General features: G+C 29.0%; 1 protein-coding gene across 2 annotated transcripts; it reads right to left on the reverse strand.

Moving 5' to 3' along the window:
* Nucleotides 1-6,304: 6,304 nt before the first annotated feature.
* On the reverse strand, nt 6,305-11,610 carry LOC126670430 (putative tRNA pseudouridine synthase). 2 transcript variants are annotated; one of them, XM_050364154.1, is made up of 8 exons: nt 11,261-11,610; nt 11,126-11,161; nt 10,335-10,447; nt 10,044-10,192; nt 9,228-9,372; nt 8,424-8,837; nt 7,096-7,535; nt 6,305-6,474 (listed from the first exon to the last, which is right to left on the reverse strand). In XM_050364154.1, exons 1-7 carry the CDS (start codon nt 11,484-11,486, stop codon nt 7,107-7,109), a joined length of 1,512 nt encoding a protein of 503 aa, XP_050220111.1. In that variant the 5' UTR covers nt 11,487-11,610; the 3' UTR covers nt 6,305-6,474; nt 7,096-7,106. The 2 variants fall into 2 exon arrangements, with proteins under 2 accessions (XP_050220111.1, XP_050220110.1); XM_050364153.1 differs by having other exon boundaries at nt 6,305-6,543.
* Nucleotides 11,611-23,652: the final 12,042 nt, after the last annotated feature.

Raw genomic sequence — 23,652 nt, forward strand, 5'->3', positions numbered from 1 at the left:
GAATTATATTAATGTTCAAAAGCAGAGTTTATATTGTAAGTGATACACGCCAAATAAGATTAGCAACATTCTCCATAATCACAATTATCTCAAAACTAAATAATGCGCGTTGAATGAGCGCATGAGCAGTTGTATTACATTCTCTATGAGTAAAAACAAAACTAACACTAAAAAGACGGGAAATTATATTGAGAATATCATAAATAATTAAGTTTTGGCGAGTTTACGTTGGAAGTTCCGGTTCGAAGCATCTCTGAAGAAACAGAACAATCCAATGCAATGTACATACTGTAATAGATAGCAAGAGTTTTAGGTCTCAATAGAGCGAAAACGGATCAATAAACAAGATTCATGTCGTGTCTCATTTTAGCGAAAACGGATCAATAAGCAAGACTCGTTAGTTTAACTAATCATCTTAGTCACTTTTTGGCCAAATTCGTTCATTTAGACATTCGAAATTGCATTTTAATATTTTTAATTAGTATATTTAATGTTATTAGTATTTTTTTGTTAGAGTTTTCTTTTTAATATAAAATTAGAATTTTAATATTTTTCTATAAATATGTATAACTTAAATTTTATAGAGGCAGCTGTTGAATTGTTGATTAAATAAAAATTGTTAGAGGAATTGAGTTTCGAACAATAATTTCCAATGCTGCTTCTTCACTTACATCAGTTTCTGACACCAGAACGGAGTTCAACTTCACCATGTGCGCTATAAGGGCACTCCAGGTCGACCGCAGAAATGCCTCAAACCAACCGATTCAAAATTTGGTCTGCATTCAAACATGTATTTTTACATGCCTACTCAAATTTTGATTTAATATATTTAAAATACTAAACCTTTATGTTTTGTACGGTTAATTCTAATTAAATTTTTCTAAAATCACTTCATTTAGCCTGTTTCAAAAGTTTGTGTGTCAACAATTATAAAAATAATCAGATTCTTTATCGACGTGATAGCCATTTGAAGGTGCTCAATTTGACAAAAAATGTCTGATTATTTTTAAAATTACTATAATTGACACATAAACTCCCGAAACGGGTTAAATGATTGATTTTAAAAAATTTGGTTATAATTGATCTCAAAAACAAATGTTTGATATTTTTAATATATTAAATCTTAAATTTTATATAGATTATAAGAAATTCAACCGAACCGACTTAAATTAAATTTTTGAGCAAAGTTTAGATAATTAATATTAAAAATTCAACAGAATTCAAATTGCGTTTTGATTTATATGCAAAAGATTCGGGTTTAATAAACATCATTATTTAACAATAGTTGAATTCTTGTAAGAGGGACCTTAAATGACCCATCAAAATAAGAGATTTCAGATTAAAGGATCATAACATTTAGAACTTCATAAGAAGATAAACACCAAACTAAATAGGCCTAATGGTAAAAAAAACTCAAACCTTTGCAACTTGTTGCAATTATATCCAGACTTTTTAATTTTTGCAATAATATCCAAATTGTATTTTTTAGTTGTAATAATATCCAAATTGCATTTTTTGTAGCAATAATAGTCAAATTGATGGTTAAACTTGTTGTTTTCAATTAAGATATTAGGCTATTATTATGTTTTAATGTATAATAATATAGTAAAAATCCCAAAAAAATGGCAAAAAACTCAAAAAAATTCACATAAAAAGTGCAATTTGGATATTATTGCAACAAAATAATACAATTTGGATATTATTGCAAAAATTAAAAGATTTGGATATAATTGCAACAAATTGTAAAGGTTTGGGTTTTTTTTATCATTAATCCAACTAAATAAGTAACTTGTAAACACAAGTCTAGAATTACAGGAAAAAGTGTGAGAAAATCTGAAATAATGATTTTTAAAAAAGAATTAATTGGCAATGTGACAAATGAGGAAGTAGGATAAACGTAAGAAGCAATAACTCTTCTCTTTATTTACTTATTTCCAATGATGCAATACTGATCATTACATGACCTCATGCTTAAACAAAAACAAACAAAATTATAGATTTGGCATATTTTCCAATTAATTAAGTTAGTTGTACTAGAAGAAATCTTAGTTTTAGAAGCTAAAACTGAATTGCACATTGCAATTTAATGTTGTGTTATTCATTTACTTTTTCATGTGCTCAACTGCTTATGTTGTCAAATTTTATTCTGCTTAAATGACCCATCCAATTTTGGGCAAGGACTTTGAAGTCCTCATGAATATTTCAAGGGCTTTTTATATAAAATACCGGAATTAGGCTAGACTTTACTTTTATACCTGTCATCTCATTTTTTTACTTTTTCCACCATCTTATTTTATAAACATAACCTAACATCTTATAATTATATCTTTTATACGATCTTTCCTCTTGTCTCTCAAATTAACAGTTATTTCCTCCATATTCTTCCATCCCCTGCTCTTTATTCTTTTTCATGGTCGCCGCCTTTCATCAAGTTTCAGCGCCGCTCCGCCGTCTTTATTCTCGCTGCGCCGCCGCTGTTTTCCTGTTTCTGTGTTTTCTTTTTCAGATCTGAATCAGAGTTTTTGTCGGAATGAAGAATAAATATCGGAAGTTTTTAACGACTTTAAAAGTTTTTTAAAAGGCATATGATCAGATTTCGAGGTAAAATGATTCATCGTTTTTCTTCTTCTTCTTCTTTACTTTCAGATCTAGAATTTTTTTTGTTAACTGTTTTTAAGTAACAGTAATTTTTTATTAAACATGTGTAAATATTATCTTTAAGGAATGCAACACTAATTTTCATGTACATAAAATAATTTTATGGAATGAAAATCTGTTATTTCTATAGTTTTACTGTGTTTGGATGTTTTTCTGCGTTTTTTATTCTGCAACACGATTTATTGATGATGGTTAGTTGATGAATTATTATAATGTTTCAGTGTTGTTGATTTTATGTTGATTTTATGTTGATATTTTATTGATTTTAACATTGACAAATAAAATAATGATGTCCGTGAAAGAAACTAAAAAAATAAAAATTTAAGTGAGACTAGATAATGATATGTTAGCATTGAGAAATAAGACAAATAAAGATGTTGAATTATTGTAATGTTACAGTATTGATATTGTATTCATATTAACAAGTTATCAACATAATGTCAACATGATATCAACAATTAATATTAATTTAGTCAGATGTTTGTAAAATGAGAACATTGATTGATTTAAGTCAAAAACAATGAACATATTATCAAAAACATGTCAATAGCTCATTAATACAGCAATTTAAGACTAACTTTATTTATTTTTTCAATGATTGAAAAATCAACATGTTATCAACAGTATATCAACAATATGTCAACATAAAATTGAAAATCTAAAAGAGTTGAAATACTTATCAACATAATGTCAACAATAAATCAACAACGAATCAACATAAAGAATAAAATATTTTTTTTTGAAAACTGTGACAATCAATAAAATATCAACAAGAAATTAACAACATGTCAACATGATAATTCTAACATATCATTATTTAGTCTCAGTTAAATTTTATTTTATTTAGTTTATTTCACGGACAAAGTTATATAATTTGCCAATGTTTTTTTTTTAAAATGAAATCTTCCAAAGTTAAAATCAAGGTAATATCAATTGATTATCAACACAAAATCAATATAAAATCAACAACACTGTAACATTATAATAATTCAGCAATCAACCATCATCAACAAATCGAGCTACAGAATAAAAAACCACAGAAATACAACCAAACAACAAAAATGCAGAAATAATAAAAAATTATTTCATATAACCATAAATTTATTTTACATAACATGAAATTAGCATTATATTCTTTAAATATAATCTTTATACATGTTTAATGGTGAAAAAACAGTAAAAAATATTGTAGATCCGAAAATCAAGAAGAAGAAGAAGAAGAAGAATGAATAAACTGCAGATGTGAAATCAACTAGATGACGACGACGAGCAGAGGAGATGATAGTGTTAGCGAAGATGACGACGGAGACGATGATAAGAACGATGAGCCGTTGATCGTGAAATTGAGCGCTTGTGAATGAGGAGAGAGAATGAGAGCTGAGAGAAGGGGAGAGAGAAAATAATGAAATTGTGATTTTTTATCTTATTAGGTATCTTATATAGGAACCGTATAAAAGTAATAATTTGTAGCGTGTACAGTAGTTTTAATATGTCAAAATAGACACTGTATAAAAGTAATATATTAGGAAAAGTATGTTTTTTGTGTAAAAAGCCCATATTTCAACCCATCAACCATCAAATCCTCTAAAATTCAAATTTGGGTGAAATCCTCATGAATAGTTCAATCTATCAACCATCGAATCCTCTAAAATTTAAATGTGGATTAGTTAGAGAAAAAATATTTTAGGGTTTCTTTGGTTCTGTTATTATTGGTAGTCGATAGTTGATAACTGACATATAATATGGATTGATCATATTTGATCAATTGTTGCTGTTAATATATTAAATTATCAAAATGGTTACATTTATTTTTTAGGCCTAATTACTTAAAAATCACTCACCTTGTAACTTTTTTTCGTTTATAACATGACCTAAAAAAAATTTTAATTGTACCATATTTTCAATTTTTATATTTCATCTCTACCCTAATGAATTGAATTGATCTATTTTTCTTTAAAAAAGAGTTTAAAATAGTCTTTCATTTGTATTTTTTTCATATAAAAAAAGTATGATATAATCCTTCTATTTAATTGTTTTAATATTTTCATCCTTACATTAATTAAATTGTCAAAAAATTTAATTTGGGGTACAGATGAAACATAAAAATCATAAATAAGGTATAATTGAAAATTTTCCTAGGTCACGGTATAAATGAAAAAAAGTTAAAATGTGGGTGATTTTTAAGTAATTAGGCCTATTGTTTAAATATTTAATATTTTTCAAACTATAAATAAACATAGAAAAATAACTAAAGTTGATTTTATAAAGAAAGAAGTTTAATTTAACATTTGTATCATAAAAAAGTTTAATATTTTTTTATTAATTTAGAAAATTAATTCATTATCATTACTATATTATTATAATCTTATTTTATATAGTTTATAATCATTAGATCATTTAAAAAGTAACTTGAATAATTGTATATGTTGTAAAAATAATTTGTTTAGCATGGCAGATTTGTCTAAATGATAAACAAAGTTCAAATAGCTATCAACTTCGTGAAAAAAACTTCAAAATGAAGCTTTTCATAAAATAGCTGTTTGGTTTCTAAAAAATTGTCAATTGTTACAAATTTATCAAGCTTTAAAAAACAACAACTAAAAATTACCTTAGAAACCCGAATAAAACACCCACTTACATCTAATATTTATATATCAATACATGTTATTTCAGTTAAAATAGAGATATTTTATATGAATTAAAAAATAATTAAAATTCATGAACTATATATAATATGGTATGATAATATACAAATGTTAAAAAACAACTAAATTTGAGTTGCCTCTTTTTCATATTTGTTGATAATACAATTAACGATAATATAATTAATGTTAAAAAAAACTAAATTTGAGTTGCCTCTTTTTCATATTGGTTGATAATAAAATTAATGAAAATATAATTAATGTTAAAAAATAACTAAATTTGAGTTGCCCCTTTTTCATATTGTTTGATAAAAAGCGTATCATCATAGTCGTCGTCATCATCAGTGATTTCACTGACGTCGTGAATGAAATAATGTTCATGTTCTACCTCTGTAGACCCATAATCTGTCTCACTAGACAATGCTAAATATTGTTGGTTTGATAATGAGAATCGAACAACAAACGTCGAATTGCAAAGTTTACAGGCGTGATAGGAAGTGAATTCCAATTTTGAACAAATGAACTCGACTTATAACAAATAATCTGTGAATTTTATTAACCTCATTGCGAATACTCCAAAATTATGCCAAAGAAGTTAAAAGAAGTTGCATACAGAGTTTGTAAATGTGCTTACAATTATAAAACATAAAAAATTACAGAAAACTGAGTAAAGTTAAGTTTTTGTTGTTGGCTAATTTGATTGGATGTGTTGTTGATGTCTCTGCTGCTAATGCTACCTTTTCTTTTTATATGAATAATATAATTTGTTGTCATAAACCTCAATTGTTATGCCATGTTTCCCATAAATGTCCCATGGAGTGTGCATGGGACTTCTTTATACGTTAGCTCATCATGAAATGGCCAGTTTTCTTTTCTGCATATTTCATCTATCCCCCACTTTCAAGTAACTGTGTCCACATTTTTTCAAAGTTCAAACTTCCCTTGGTTGTGTTCATTTTGGCTTTAACTTTAAACTTAAGCTCATTTAATCAAGAATTTTGGAATATTCTAAAAAAAAGTTAAATATGGTGTCATCACTATGTAGTACAGAAACAATTTGGAACCAGAACAGAAAATCCAGTTTCAGTTTGTAATCAAAGCATGGCATGCCAGCAACAATTGCCAACGTTAGATATGCCCTGATACTATTAGAAAATCTCTTATTCCGGTATTGCTGCACGGCAAGTAGAAGTCAATTAAAAACAAGTGTGATTCGTTGCAGCAATATGTAGATTGTAGACGTCTGCACAGAGCTTATATCATAAGTTCCAATCCTCTATCCAAAGGGAGTTAAAATAGAGGCTACATTCGCTATCATTGATTAACAAATCAGAGCATTAAAACTCATTTCATATGCATATGGGCTCCTACACTCTCACCTAATTATAAATTTATAATTAATAATCATTTCCACCAATTAATAAAACTAACATACTATCAGAGCATGTTTGATCCGGTTTTTTGATTCTTAGGTCTCCCGCTTAGATATCTAGTCTCAACAGTCTAGTATGGTGTTGCCTCTGCATATTAATCGAATTTCACTTTCAAGTTTCAACCTATATGTAGGAGTGTTAAGAATATCTCACACTGCTACAATAAAGACAATATAATAAATTTATAATGATGAGGAACCAAGCACCCAAATAACTAGTTCTAATCAATTTGGATAAGATTGGACCAAAATCCATTTCGTATAATTAATAATCTACAGCAAGAGTTGATTGCTTTGCCTGATCAAGTAAAACGGCTAACTAGATGATAAATGCGAGTAAAATTTTTAAAGAGGTGAACTAACCTTTGTTGCTCTCACTCATTAACAAGTGATGCTGCACTTGTTTTAGCCTTAAAGTTTTCCTTCCAAACTTGCCAAGCATTCCTGATTTGGTCCAATTCTGCATCTGGAATATGTGTATGCTCGTCCAACTTTTCGACCCATTCCTTCCAAGGATAGCTGCAAGGGTCCAAGAATTTTGACATTTGAGGCAGCATTACATTAGTATAGAACTCGTCGGCCACCTTCACAATTTCTTCTGATTCAACGATTGTCAGCATCTCAGGCCGTGATCCAAGATGAGGTCTTCTTCTCATAAGAAAGCTATTGCCCCTTAAAACCAGAACTTCAGATGGAGCAAGTGGTAGGACAACCCTAGAAAACTTTATCAATGAGAGTGCTATAATATCTCTGGGAAGTAACTTCCGCTTTACTGCTACAGCAGTGCCAACCATTTTGCGAATCTGCAGATATAATCAGCAATTCTATAATTTAGTGAAGCAAACACTATAATTATGTATGTGGTTTGTGCAAAAATGGAATCACAATCATCCATTAGATGTCTTAAATTGAATAATTTACAATGAAACAACTAAACATAAGTGCCGGGAAAGAGGAGAGTAGATTCTACTCATAGCTGTGAAATACACAAATTGGTGCAAGTAAAAGACATGCATTGAATAGAAACACCATATAGAAGTTGCTCGAGTATATAGTATGTTGCCAACTGTGACTTCAAAACAATGAGATTTATAAACCTCATTTTTAAGCTCATGCCCTGATTAGAAAAGATAGAAACCGGACTTGCTAGAGGGTGAAGACAATCCCTGAACATAAACTGACAGCTTAATGATTATCTCGACTCTATCATACAATTGTTACTTCCTAAATAGAATCTAACTTGAACCTTTACATGCATTCTAGTAACTTTTTCTCACTAGATCGAACAAGTTACCCGCACAGGTCCAATGCATTGGTCTAACAGAATCGGTTATCTTCGTACAGCCACAACTTTTGCTTTGGCTCTGTAGAGAAACGCTCCAGGACTACCAGAATTATGGCCCAAATATAAAAGATGGAATTTCCAACTAAGACGTGATCTTTTTGAAAGCTTACGCGACTCTTATTAAAATTCTTCGCACCCCCAAATTCCTCAACAGTGAAACATTGTGAAGAACACATTTATGACATTATTCTACATAACGAAGGGCAAATACTTTAAATCTTGTGCTGATTATCTCTATTACAAAATCAAATTGGTGATCATAGATATAAGATGCAAGCTGGCAAAGGTAGTACACAAATGTAGCCATGTTTAATAGAAAAAGAAATATAGTTGTTACGTAGTTTACCTGGTGTAACATGAAGGACTCTCCCCATATAGAAATTTCAACAAATTTGAATCCATTTGATGTCTCCACCTTTCCACAAGAAGAGCGAAATATCTTTCTAAAGTGGGAAGCACCTATTCTATCTTTTTCATCAGGTTCATACAGCCATCTGGCACACTTTGCTGCATCGGATTGTTGGTCTTTCAATACATCCCCATTCTGAAAACCAAGGCTGGAGTCTTGAATTGATTCCTTGTGATTCTCATTAACCGTATCATCACTTCCACAATTTCCTTCTATATCACAAATTTCAGATTCAGAGGCTGATCTCTCACCAGATGATCCTGCTTTCATTAACAAACTCCCAGTTTTAGAAGCTGAAAGTTGTTTCCTGTATTTGGCCCGTATTGTATAATTATGGAAGGGATGATCTCCCTGCAAAGAGCATCCACAATTATAAAATCAATAGCTAATCACAAATTTAAATGTAGAATAAGAATACAACAATGCTCTAAACTCTAAAGTCTAAACAGTCAAGAACGGTTAAAGGCATAATATTCACCCATTTGATAGGAATCAAAAATTTGAGCATACTCTTCGGAACAAAAAGGTAATATATAACTGTACACCAATCAGATGAATTCATAATTTCTCTCATTGAACAAATGCAGGAATCGTCATATTGGAGACTGAGACAAAATATAAATCTGAAGTCAAAACTCCTTCGCAGAATATTTCTTTAGAGAAAGCAAAGTCGATTATATTCGAGCAAAGATCAAATAAAAAATTCAATATAGCCAGAAAACAAAGAAAATGACTCCAGACCTCAAAGGTATTTAATATATCATTGAAGTCTGATATGTGGTTATCAATTTCAGCAGCAGTAAAGTGACTTTTGATCCCAATAATTTCAGCAGGAAGAAGGTAGGAATATTTCCGTAGGTCACATTCTCTTCTAGGATCAAAGTTCCTAAAACAGATACCAGGAAATCAAAAATAAATAAAACAAAAAAGTGTATACAAAATGTGAGGTCTCTGCATAGATCAGTGAAAGAAGTTTCCAAGTCATAATTACTCTCCAAATAATTTAGAACAAAGTTGATTGATATCAATACATGTTCTTTTCAAGAACAACCGAAAAACTCTTCTGCCCTTATTTACAAACAAAACAGGGCAGGCCGCATCCTCCAAACATTATGTACTTGCCTCAAAACATTCATATTTGCACATTTGAAGGCAAGGAAAATGTCATTAACATTCCATTCGTGGATAAAACCAAAGACTACTCAAGTTAGAATTTCTAAAAGCAGCTTATTTGGTTTTCGGCAGTCTAAAATCCAAACTAAAACTATTTATTTTACGTCTTCTAGTGCGAACTCGTGAATAAGTTTAACACGACATAGTAAATATGACGTTGTCACAATGGTATAAACATCAGTATCAGCATTATTTATTCATGAACGATGCAAGTCTTTTTTAATTAATTTACCAATGTACAACTTCAATATTGAATTTACGGCCCTTTCCCAATATTAAGATATTTATATGGATTATATAGATATGGGAAAAAGTTCCATTCTTGGCACAAGATAAAAGCTGATAGTACTTAAATGAAGAAGAAATGAAAAGTAGAAGTCTCACTTCTGTGAGGGCAAAATGCTGAAAATTCTGATAGTTTCAGGAAGATAATGATTAACACGTTCCGCAAGAGCAATGCCATTAGGATCATCCTTCCATGCAGTTTCAGGTATCTCCATCTTCAAAGATATCACGGTCGCTAATGAGTGAACCTAATACAATTTAGACACCATCTTATCAAATCAACAAAGTAAATCATTTACCATTTGATAAACCATAACCTTCAAACTGTATAAACATAAATAAACCCTCACACCACAAAATTTGAACACAATAAAAGAATTTATAACTTACTCCTTTATCAGTGCGACTACTTCTTCCCCATGCAATTTTTTGCAATTTCCCATAATTACTATCAAGAATTCCACCAGCCTCAAAAATAGCTCGTTCCAATTCAGCTTCAACAGCTACAATTCCAAGATTACACAGCTATTAACATTTTTTCATATTCTGTTTAGTTATGTTGGACTAGCAATTCTTCCTCAACTACATCACTTGACTGCAAGTGTAACAAGGAATGTGTACCGGACTGAAACCAAAATAACACTGAAATAGTACAATTTTTCATAACCGAACCGAAACCAAATTATATTGAAACCAAATAATAACCGAAACGAAATAATATTTTGGTTCGGTCGGTTATTTCGGTTAGCCGAATAACCGAATTTCATTAAATTTAATTATTAAAAAATAAAATAAATTAATTTTAGTATTAAATTTGTAATTAATATATAACTTCATGGCAATTAATATCCAAATCCTAAAAAATTACAAAAAAATCTTAATTAAAAAAATTACAAATATAACATTATGTATATATATATAATTCGGTTAATTCGGTCGCCTAGTTAATTCGGAAATTTCACACCAGAAACCGAACCGAATTAATCAAACATTATAAAATTAAAAACTGTAACCGAACAGAATTAACTGAAAACCGAACCAAATTAAAATTTTGGTTTGGTACGCTGGGTTAAAGCCCGAATAATGCACACCCCTAGACTGTAGCTAAAAATACAAAAACATAATCAACACAAATTGCATGCAAATTTAAGAAATAAAAGACATTAGAGTTAGTTTGTTACTTGATAAAGAATGATCATCTTGTTGCTTCTGAAGACCTGAGATGAAAAACAAAATAGCTTCAAATAATTAGACAAATATCAAAAATGAAAAATTAGAAAAAATGAAAAAAGGGTAAGACTACAGTGACATTGGACCTCTGTAATCGGAGCCAACATAGCCAACCCGTAACACAACTTTTTTCTTACGAAAGGGTACCCATTTATGCGTTAGAAAAGATGGAAGGGAACATAGATTATAAGAAGACGATATGCTGAGGTTGGAGGGTAGTATTGGTATTATCGGAAAATTGAAGGAAAATTTTGTTGGGTTTTTGAGGAGAAGTAATGGATAGAGCGGGAATCGCAGTGAAGACATTGCCATGTTTCAAATGGAGTGATTGAGAGAGCTGATATTAAGTTTTTGCCTTATCAATTTGTGCTACTGCTATGATATCACTTTGCACTAGGCTCGTAAACCAACTCAGCTACTCACGGACGGTTCCATTTGTTTCGTTTGCATTAGAAAAATCGAATTCCAGCTTGATTTATGTTTATTTATTGAACAAATAGTTAACGCGCACTCTAAAATTTGTGACACGGGATCATCTAACTTAATCTATACTTTTTTGACCAATTAGTTCCTAAATTTTTTATTTTAGAATCAAATAACTCCATAATTGTATTTTTAAAACGCGTAAAATACAAATCGGAGGTGAAGGATGCAAAAAAGCAAGTAGATGTGGTTGCGATATAATTATTTTAAATCTATTTTTTGAAATAAAATATAAATTATGGGAAATTTGATCCAAAAATGAAGAGTTTTAGAGTTAGCTGGTCAAATAACGATAAATTGAGTTAGATGACTCCGTATCACAAGTTCAGAAGGTGCGTTGACTTTTTATTTTTTATTTATTTAAACAAATTGAGTTTGAATATACTAGTGTTCAGCTCGTTTACGTTATAATATTAGCTAACAATCGATAAAGATGTGAAGGAGCTAATCAAAAACATGTGATAATTATCGAGGGATGACAACATTAGCCATCCAACCATTATACTATAACTAGTCGTATACCCGCACAGTTGTGCGGGATCAATATAATATTATATTATTTTAATCTCTTTGTCATAATAATTTTTTATAACAAATTAATTTTTAAATTATAAAATATTATTTTAGGGATAGTTTTAAATTTTCGCATGATGAATAATATTGATTATTTTTATATATTTAAATAAAAATTTATTAGGTAAATCAGATATGAAGCAAATAAAATTTTCATGATCAATAAAATAAATAAAATTAGATCAGAGTTTAATTTTCAAATGTTTTATTTTTTTCATTGTGTTTAAATTAATTCTACTAATTGATCATTTTAAAATATTGAATATTGACAATATGTTTTTTGTAATTCAAAATCTATATATTTATTATGTTGGAATTTTGAATTTTATCTTTCCAATGTCTTTTTTGTTTACTCACAAATTTACTTTAAAATATTAAAGTTATATTTGTTTACATTTTACACTTTTATACTTTTATTTATTGAATTTTTGAGTTTATCTTTCTAATGTCCTTTTGTATTTTCTTGCAAATATGCTTATGACTTATTCTTATTAATAACTTAAAAGTAAGAATGAAAAAAATAATAAATATTCACTATATTAAATAAATTGAAGACAATTTTATAAGTGCAATATGAATTTGAAATTTTATCTGTTATTAGCAACAATTTAAACCAATTACATAAAAGAAACAATTTAAACCAATAGAACATAATCTATAATGGGAGCGGTGTTAAGTTTCTTTTGAAATAAAAGTCTCTCCTTCTTTCGTGCTTATTTCTCATGTTTTTGGTTCTTCTATCTTACCCCATCCTCTATTATGTGTTGGTGGTGTCATCCTTAATATCACATAAAACAGAATTAGAAAACATAAATTATTAGCAATAATATATATGAAAATAGTGTATGCATCGCAATTATGGAAAAATCAATCTAAACTACAAAAATAAAAATAATTTTCTTATAAAAGCACAAATTATTTTGACAGCAAATATAAAAACTCCAAAAGAGGTTAACTTATCATAAGCTTTCCATGACAGTAACATAGCAGATAGACTACTGCCATGAAATTACAGAATACAAATTCAAAATTAAATTTCAGAATTTAATTCAAACAAACAAACGCCGATAAAACGCATGATAATGAGTCTCACTCTAATGATAACAAAGAAGGTATCAATAGGCTTAACATAAATAACGACATAAGCATTTATAATAATTTCGAGTAATTGAGTGTGCAATATAGAATAAACTTACCTAGCAAAACCAATATATCGAACTTGACCGCTTCGGCGGAAGAATAATTGTTGTTCAATTCGGTACCTGAAAATTTAACTGAAAAATTCTAAACATCATGACTGGCTTGTTGATGTAGGGATTTTCTTTATCCTTTCATGTTCATAATAAATCCAAAATTTAAACTTATAATAAATAAAGCAAACCCACACAACAAAAGTAAATAACAATAAATTTTAAGTCTATAAGTGGCTAATAACTAAAGAAACAATTGAATTAAGCTAAAAGAAGTAGTAATAAATAGAAAAGTTAAAAACTGGAGAAATATCACCTGATTAAGAAAAAAGCCAAAGAATAACAATATTAGCTGCAAGAAGGTTGAAGATGATCTCGCCTCCAACTCTTTGCCTCTGCTTCAACCAAAAGAGTTCAAAAGATTAATATGCATGAATGAAAAAAACTCATCAGTAAGATATTTAAATATTAAAAGATAAATTTCAAAAATCTGATCAATAATTTTCACGAACTTTAACGGTTTTGTTTTAAATATGTTAATGTGATAAGCTTAAAATCTCTCACTTATCTAGATATATAGATCAAACAAAATAAGTAGTTTATATAGATTAGAAATCTATTAAAAAAATATTAAAAAATTCAATTAAAGTTAAGTGTTTTAACAAATGTGGGAAGCTTAAAATCTCTCACTTATCTAGATATATAGATCAAACAAAATAAGTAGTTTATATAGATTAGACATCTATTAAAAAAATATTAAAAAATTCAATTAAAGTTAAGTGTTTTAACAAATGTGGGAATCGATGAGAATACACTATTTGGTGAAATTGAACGTTGAAGCTCCGTTGGTCCTCTCAATTATATAAGTATATAGATTCAGAATTCTGTGGAAGCAGACCTCAACTTTTTGAGGGCCTCATATAAACATATGGGGTTATTTAAATATTTTTCTATTTTTTAAATTTATATTTAAATTTGTTTATTAAATAAATATTTATCAGACTTTTAAATTATGTGTATTAATTTTTTATTTTAAAATTAATTAGATTATTTTAATGACTAGAGCCTTTTAGAGGGTCTCGTATATATCTTAGATTCTTTAAAATATATATACTAATTTTTTTAAAATATATATATTTATCATGCCTTTTAGTAATAGGTGTTGTAAATACTATTTTAAAAATTAAATAGACCCCTTAGTAAAACATATGTAGTTCCGACTAAAGTTGATAAAGAGAATATATAATTTATATATTTTTCATCGACTAGGATCTAATCTATCTCTATTTATCTATTTAATAAATAAAATTGTAAATGTGTTTTTAAACTTTTTATAAAATGTGATTTTTGTAATTGTTTTGCAAACATATGCTTTTAAAAATTGTACCAATGATCTACTAAGAATATATTTGTATAAAAATAAAAATTAAAAATTGAACATATTTTTATGAAAAATAAAACGTGTATTTTATAAATAACTTAACGAATGTAAATATTTTCATAAATAGTTTTAGAAAAGTCGCCTAGGGCCTCATTTCGTCTAAGACCGGCCCTGTGTAGAAGGCCTTTGGTTGTTTGTTCTACGAAGATAGACGGATAGGATAAACCGATTAACCGAACTAAAATTAATAATATATGGTCTACACTCAATCGGTTCAAAAGTTTAAATTTAGACTTTAATATTTAATTTTTATATTTAATGGTTTAGGTTTAGAATTTAGTATTTTAATATTTATACACACACATTAGAACATAAAATACCTTTGATATTGCTCTTGGGTCACATAGCCTTGGCTCCATTAGCCAGCCACCCAGCCACATTCAACTATTCGGTTCATGTTATATTTCCTCATCATAAAAATGGTTCTTGACAGCAATCACTTAATAGCAATGTTTTCAGAACCGGACCGGAAAACGAACCGACTTCATCGGGAGTTCATTGTTGGACCGGTTCAACCGAGTTCGACCAAATGTTTTAATTTTAATAAATATAAATTATTTAAATTAAAACTAATTAGTTTTATAAAAAAAATATGATAAAATATTTATATTAAAAATTTATATTAACTATTTTTAAAGTATCATTATGTAAAATATAATTATAATTGACCAACTTAAAAATATATAGAATAATTACTTTTTATGGGGAAAATGATTTTTTTCATTTTAATAATCATTATTCTTAAATTAAATTTATACAATTAAAATTGATAAATAAAACATATGATGGAACATTTAATTAAAATTAATTATTAACTTTGTGAAGTACAATTATAATTAATCAATATTTATATGTATATAAAATGATTATTTTATATGAAAAAATAATTTTTAAATTTTTAAATATAATAATTATTAATTTTAAAAGTCAAATTAATAGATAAAAAATATAATAATATATTTAAATAAAAAATATATATTAAATTATATTGTGTTAAATATATTAATAATTAATATTTTAAAAGTATGTAGAATAATTAATATGTATTTTAGAGAGAGAAAGAGAAAGAAGATGTATTCTATTTAAGAGAGAGAGAGAGAGAGACAGAGAGACAGAGAGAGAGTGAAAGAAAGAGAGAGTATATTTTGTGTGTAAGAGAGAGAAAAAATGAATATTATGTAAGAAAAAGAAAAAATAAATGTGGTGTAAGTAATTGACACATGTATAGGGGACCATAAAAATTTGATTTGAAAAAAGAAACACTTTTGACTCATTTTATCAAAAACCGAATTTCTCTGGATTTGGTCAGAAACCAGGTTTTACCTTTACTCGGTTTATGACCGATTTTTTATTTGTGGAATTTTTCTTTGTAACAGGACCGGACATGCAGCTAGTTCTCGGTTAACCCAGTCCAACCGGTTGGTCCGGTCCGTTTTCAAAACATTGCTTAATATTCTCTATCAGTTATCACTTCCTACAAAACTCTAATTGAAGTATAGACCACATACTTTCGATAATGAAAGAAATTAATATAATGGGAGAATGGTCTTTGCTAAGGGATGCACCCATTTTTTTTTTAAAAGATAGAAAATTGCGGATAGGCAAAAGAGATATATTAAAAATAAGTATTTTTTTAATAAATTATTTACAAAATGGAAATATAAACACATAAATGTTATAAATAATGGACAATATCATTAATATATTCTTATTTGTTGAAAAAATAAAATAGACTAGTAGTTTCGTATTAGATTACACCTAAAATTTGATTATATAGAAATCAAAACTAAAAATTCAAATTATTATAGATAGTTAAGTGGTTAAATGGTTAACAATTTTTAATTTTAAATCTAAATTTTAACTTCAAAAATCATATTATTATGAATTAGTTTACATATAACGCTTATGGACCAGTTAACTAGTCGATTATCACCCATAGGTGGACTTTCTTGGACGCTTCCTAACAGCAAAGCGGTAAAAATAATTATTAATGTTGGCAATCAACCACTTTACTAAATTGATAGAGGTGGAAGCCGTTTCAACCAGCTCATAAATAAAAATCCAAAATTCCTATAGAATGAAGTGATATGCAGCATACCTCATAAAGTGACCGACAATGAAATACTATTTGATCGTTCTAGACCCTTAATCTTTTGTAGAAACCTAAACATATAATTAAAGTTTAACTTCATAACATACTCAAACTAATGAAATGGTTGAAGTAATAAACATAGTTAAACTCCTCAAGGTTTGAGGAAAAGACTTGACGACTCGAAAAAAAATTGAACAAAAACATTTGTATCACTTTCTTAGGCCTTCCATAACAACATCTACAAAATCACCCCTTTTAGACTCATTTTATGAGCTAGAAGTAGTCATTTCTGAGGAGCAATGCCAAGTATTGATGGAAAAAAACAAATGAAGAAAAAGTAAGACTATACCTAGATCTACTAGAAGAAATAAGAAACCATGTGAGAATCAAGGTCGAAGCCTATACGCGATGGGCTGCGAGGTACCATAACAATACAGTAAAGGCAAAAAAGTTTCAAATTGAAGACTTGGTTATGAATGTAATTCCCTACGTGGTATGGAAAATCGGGTTTTTAGGTTGTGAATCGAAAGATTAAATTCTTTTAATGCAGAATAAAGAATTTAGAAAGAGTTTAAGGGATAGAGGATTGAGACAAGAGATTTAGAGTGATTCAAATTACAAATTGATCATACTCCACTACTCAAATAAAGTTGAAGATTTGGAATCCACTAAATGAGATCACAATAAGTTTTCTAAACTAACTTCAAACTTAGTTCTTTTTAATTAAACATTAACTATGAGATTTTTCAAAGCTCATTTCTAACTTACAAGGGTTGAGTTTTCTCAACGCTAAACTCTAACTTATAATGATTACGATTTTACAAGATTACTCCAAAACTATAACAAACAAAATGAAATTTAAAGTTGTGTGTTTGTTGTTTCAAGATTTATAAATCATGAACCTTGAAACATTGCAAATGGGTTTATATGTACACCCATTGCAAACCACAAACAAAACACAAACAAACAAAAAAGCTTTTGATGTCAAACCGATTGTCGCGCCCGCGAACTTGCAAGATGACAAATTCTTGCAACGGCTAGTGTCATATGTCATCTCTTCATTGAGGCTTCAGAAATATATATGTTGAGTCTTCAACGGCTCTAAGTGTCGTGCCTGTGACATGTTCTTCACGCCCGTGATTCCTCTAATGGTTGATTAAGGTTTCATCAATTCATGAGTCACGCCCGTGAAGGATGATGTCGTGCCCGAGAGGTTGGGAGGTCGCGCCCGCAGAAACCCATTTGACAACTCCAAAATCAAAATCTCGATTTGTCACTAGAAAGATCTGAATTGACTCCCAAGTGTTCTTATATGTTCCTACACACTTATAAACAATATTAGAATACTCAAAGTTGATTTTAAAAGTCAAAACAAATGAGTATGAAAAGACAAAGGTCCAACATTCTCATCCTTCTTGAATTTGACAATCAACAAGTCAAATGGCGAAGTTAAATAAGAGACAAATTGATTTTGACTCCCCTTCATTTTATGCACATAAAAAAACACAATATGTAAGGCATAAGTAAAAAAAATTGAAAATACTTAGCAAATTGAGCATGAAGTCCCCCTTTGTCAAGCACAAAACAAATAAAAGGCATAATTGAAAGAGATTTTGAAAATAAATCAAATATAAGTTTCTCATTCAATTGAGGCGCAAGGCACTAATTTAATATGCATATCAAGTCTAAATTTCAATTAATTGAACTTATTTATTTAAATAATAAAAATAGGTATTTATTCATCAAATTGAATAATACTAAAGAAAAGTCCAATCATTAAAACGGGTTTACATCATATTAAAATTTTAGAAGAATAAGATTTAAATTGACCCGTGAGTGTTTAGGGACGTTCCTATACACGTATGAAGATGATTAGAACGCTCAAAATTGATTGTCAAAGTCAACACAAAGAAGTATGAAAAGACAAAGGTCTAACATCATCCCCTTTTTTGAGTTTGACAATCAACGTGTTAAAAAATTAAGTTAAGCAAGATAAGATTGATTTTGGCTCTCAATCAATTTATGCACATAAGATAAAAACAAATCTAAGGCTTAAGTAAGAAATTTTTGAAAATACTTGGCATTTAAGCATATGGAAACTTCTCCCCTTTTGTCAAAAATAAAAGGAATAAGGGAAAATTTAAGAAATAATTTTAAAGAGATTTTGAAATATTAGTTTCTCATTTAATTGTGGCTCAAGGCACAACTTTGATATGCATATGAAGTTTAAAACTCATTGAACTATATTGATTTAAATGATAAAAAAATTAGGCACTAATTAATCAAATTGAATTAGACCAATATAAAGTCCAATCATTTGAGCATTTGAAAGCATGAAAAAACATATTCAAAAATTTAGGGAGAATACGATTAGAAATTGCTCCCTTTAATAATTTTTTTTTTGAAAACATGACATAAAAATAATCTATATTTAAAACATTTAAAAATATATAGATTATTAATACGATTTAAAGTTATTTATCTTGCCATTATAGTTGATGCTTGAATAGTCCTTGATCTTTGATCATCCACCATATGATTTAAGAATTTGGTTTAGTGGACATCCAATATACCTACAAAGCAAATCACTTAGGTAACCAAGTAATTTTGGGTCCTTAAAAGTTAATGCTTGAATAGTCCAATAAAATCAATCTTAATTAGACCTTTCTCACATAGCAATTAAAACTTTTGTAACCATATTTCATAAAATAGACGCATTGAATTCTATAGTTCACATGAGATTGCATTTGGGGTGGATTGGTTCTAAAGGTCTCATGTGAACAAGTATTGGCATATGAAAATGCTTGAACATGTGAGTTCTTATGTGCTTTCTTGTTCCCCTTGTGACTATATTGAGAAGCATAGACATATCTAAAAGGTATTGTATCTTTGTTACTCTTAGCCTTTTAAACCAAGAATAGTGTAGGTTTTCTAGAATGTACATGAGCCTTCTTTGCCGTAATTGGTTTGACCAATTTAGGAGGAACTTTCATAGAAAAAGGTGGAGGCAAAGTGGGATTAACAAATTTAATCACATTAGGACTAAAAGTATTTTGATTATAGCCAAGTTCAAATTTTATGGTTGGTTTTCTTTGCGATACAAGAATTGTATCTAAAGACTCCTTCCCTTTTTGAAATCTTGAAATTGAATCTTTTAAATCAAGAATTTCATTCTTTAGTTTATCATTTTCCTTAAACAAGTTATCAACATTTAAATGATACTTCGGAATAGATTTTAAAGATTACTTGAGAGTTTCATTAGAAAATGTAAGCTCATGAAATTCATTCCATAAAAAAACATTTCATTTTTAGCTTTTGAAATTTTATTTTGAAAAGAAAGATACTGGCACTATAATCACCATATTTTAACAGTAGTTCATCAAGCATAGGATAAATATCATCATCTTATGCATCATCATTAACAATATCATTATCAATATTTAAACGTGCATTATGTGATTTAACACTAGTACCATCCCAAAATAAGAAAGTTGGGGGTTTACCTCAAGTGTTAAATCATTTTCAAATGTCATGAAGCATAGGTTGACATCATATTGGTTTTTATTGTCGGATTGTGAGTCATCATCCCATGAAGCCTTGGTTCCCACTTTATCACTTCTTCTTGAAGAGGAGGGTCACCTATGGTTGCCTTTTCATTGGCACTTTTGCTCTTAAGCTCATTCACTTAGGTGAGCCTCATGATCTCTTGCTCATTGCTGTCCTTCTTGTTTTCTTCATGACAAAGATCACTTATTGAGGCCTTTAAAGCATGCCAATTTCCTTTGGCCTCTCCTTTTGAATGATCTTGATGTAAGACATCTCATGGAGGAGTAATTTGCCAATTATCTCATCGGTTCTCAAGGTGGGCAAGTCATGAGCTTCTTCAATGACAGTCACCTTAGGTTGCCACGATAGAAGAGGAATGGATCTTAAGATTTTTTCACTGATTTTCCATAACTTGAAGAACTTCCCAAGTTGCTCCAGACTTGCAACAATCTAAAAAAACCTTGTAGTCATTGTGGATACATCTTCATGAGGCAAGCACTTGAAGCTCCATACTCTCCAAAAAGCAACTCAAGCTTCTTCTCCTTGACTTGGGTAGTGCCTTCTGGTAATTACAATGTCCTTTACAGTTGCTTGGCACATGTCAAATGTTGAATTCTACCTATTTCTTCTCTTAAGATTGAGAAGATGACAGTTGTGATGTCTTTTCTATTTTGAGCATTCTCCTTCAGTTGATCTTTGGATCTCTCACTTCTTAGCAAAGGAACTTCAACTCCTTTGACAATTTTAACCGGATACTTCCATCAATAGAGAAAAACATTCAAAAGATCTACCCTATGCATATCAAGAAAATTCTCCATTCTATATTTTCAACTGATGTAATTTGAACCATCAAGAAACGATTTGAGAGTGATTAAAAAAAATTGATTGCCATTTTTGATTGAAATACTCTTGCAATTAAGCACAAAAAAGAGCACTAAATTTTAATATCAATTGAATCCCAAATAACACCTTAGAAGAAGGGTGAATAATGTAGTTTTAATAATTTAAAAATTGTTTAAAATTTAAGATTTTAAGAGTTTATAAAAAGAACACAAGAGAATTTATAGTAGTCGAATTACAAACCGATTTTACTCTACTACTCAATTGAAGAGACACTAATGGGCGTGTTTTGAGTTTAAAACCAAACTAATACAAAGAGTTTTTATAAAGATAAACTCAAACTCACAAAAATAATTTTTCAAAGCTAATCACAAATCTCCAACATTAATGGTCAATCAATAAATAATTACCAACAACAAGAAGCAATCAATACAAATTGATGACAATTGATAAGAAAGAGATGAAATTGAATGCTTTAGTAAAAGAATTGTTGAGAATGTCTAACGTTGAAACAATGCAAATGGATTTATATTCATACATACCCTTTGCAACACCTCTTATAAAGAAGAAGATAAAACAACTTTTTGCAGGAAACAGGTGTGTTGCGCCGGCGACATACTAATATGACAGATTCTTTCAACGTATATTGTCATATGTCTTGGGGATTTTCAAATATATATGTTGAATCTTCAACGGATTTTATTATCACGCTCGTGACCCCAGTTGTCGCGCCCGTGATCCTATTTAGAAAGTTATGATTTTTATCACTATCAATGTAACTCCCGTGAAAGTGATAATTGTCCCCACGAGAGACATGTCACGCCCGTAACTTTAGTCTGTCGTGGGCGCGAAAAATAATCCATTTCTCCAAAATGAGAAAATTTATTTTTCGCTAGAAGACTCCGCATTGACCCGCGAGTGTTTCCGGATGTTTCTATACACTTACAAAGATTATTAGAACACTCAAAGTTAATTGTCAAAATCAAAATAATAGAGTATACAAATACAGAGGTCCAAGATTTCTCTCCTTGTTGAGTTTGACATTTAAAAATAAACTTTTTTTCATTTAACCAAAAACAATCAACTGATTTTCCGGTTAACTGGAAAACCATCTTCTCTCTGCCCATAACACTACTTATAGATCTACTTTTTTTGCTTCAATAAATTCTATTTTAAGGTGTTTGTTCATTTGGATTTTATTTTAATTGAATAAATTTTTAAGGTCTTCACAAAGTTTTGATCCGATATTTTAGATAGTTCAAGATTCTTTAGTTTTCAAACTTTAGATCTATCTTCTTACAGATCTAAGAATTGAAAAATGGTCTTTGATGTTATGCTTGCTTCTTACTAGATCTACTCTTTTGGATTCATGTTGAAGATGAGGCTTGAAAAACTTGAAATTTTAAGGACATCGCGATTTTAAAATCGTATTTGAATACAAATCAATAATGTATTGGGTAATCCATTTAGTAGTTTGTAAAATTCTTATCGATGAATGTATGTACTGCCGTATTTACAGCTCTCATCACTATTTTAGAATAGTTTTTTAACTCTTTGAAAAACCATTCATTTATGTAATTTTCGTTATTATTTATAGAAATTTTAGCCTTTGACAAAAAAAGCTATGAAAATTGAAAATAAACCATTTCAAATAATTATTCTAAAAGGGCCTAATACCTCAAAAAACCCGACCTTTTAACCCCTTTTCAATTCTACCTTGATGTTAAAAACTGGTCAATTTTACTGTATAACGAATTTTCTCGTTTCAATTGTAATCTAATTTTTTAATTTTCACAATTTTTTATTTAAATGATGAAATCATTTAATTAACTAAATTTAAAGATAAAATTAAATTTATTTCCATTTAAAAAATACAAATATATTTTTTATTTTTAAAAACTAACTAAAAACCATAATCAAATTAAAACTAATTTAAATTTGTAATTAATTTAATTAAATTTAAATAAATTTTCAATATATACAATTTATATATGCTAGACATGGAGAATGTTTTTTAATTTTTCAAAACGGAAAAACGTTAATTTAATATTTCAGGATAAAATTGAAACACAAAAATGCATAATAGGACATAATTGAACAGTTTTCAACATCAAAATAGGACCAAAAAGGGGCTAAAAGGTCAAATTTTTTTGAGGCATTAAGCCTTGTAAAAATAGATCTCATTCACAGTTTTTAAGATTGCTTCAGTTAGAAACTGAAATTTTTAGAGCACTGTTTAGTGCTACATGACTATTTAAATGACGTCAATAACTTCAAATGTCAATAGGGGTTTCTCAAGTTCTGCTCTTAGGC

Source organism: Mercurialis annua, linkage group LG2, assembly GCF_937616625.2.
Source record: "Mercurialis annua linkage group LG2, ddMerAnnu1.2, whole genome shotgun sequence".
NCBI lineage: Eukaryota > Viridiplantae > Streptophyta > Magnoliopsida > Malpighiales > Euphorbiaceae > Mercurialis > Mercurialis annua.

What these genes read in the sequence shown, in the direction of transcription:
- LOC126670430 (XM_050364154.1), bottom strand. Translation starts at nt 11,486, where the DNA reads ATGGCAATGTCTTCACTGCGATTCCCGCTCTATCCATTACTTCTCCTC. An exon ending in TGTTGGCTCCGATTACAGAG is followed by an intron (nt 11,162 to 11,260) that starts GTCCAATGTCAC and finishes TTTTCATCTCAG; the next exon opens with GTCTTCAGAAGCAACAAGAT. An exon ending in AGATGATCATTCTTTATCAA is followed by an intron (nt 10,448 to 11,125) that starts GTAACAAACTAA and finishes TTGGAATTGTAG; the next exon opens with CTGTTGAAGCTGAATTGGAA.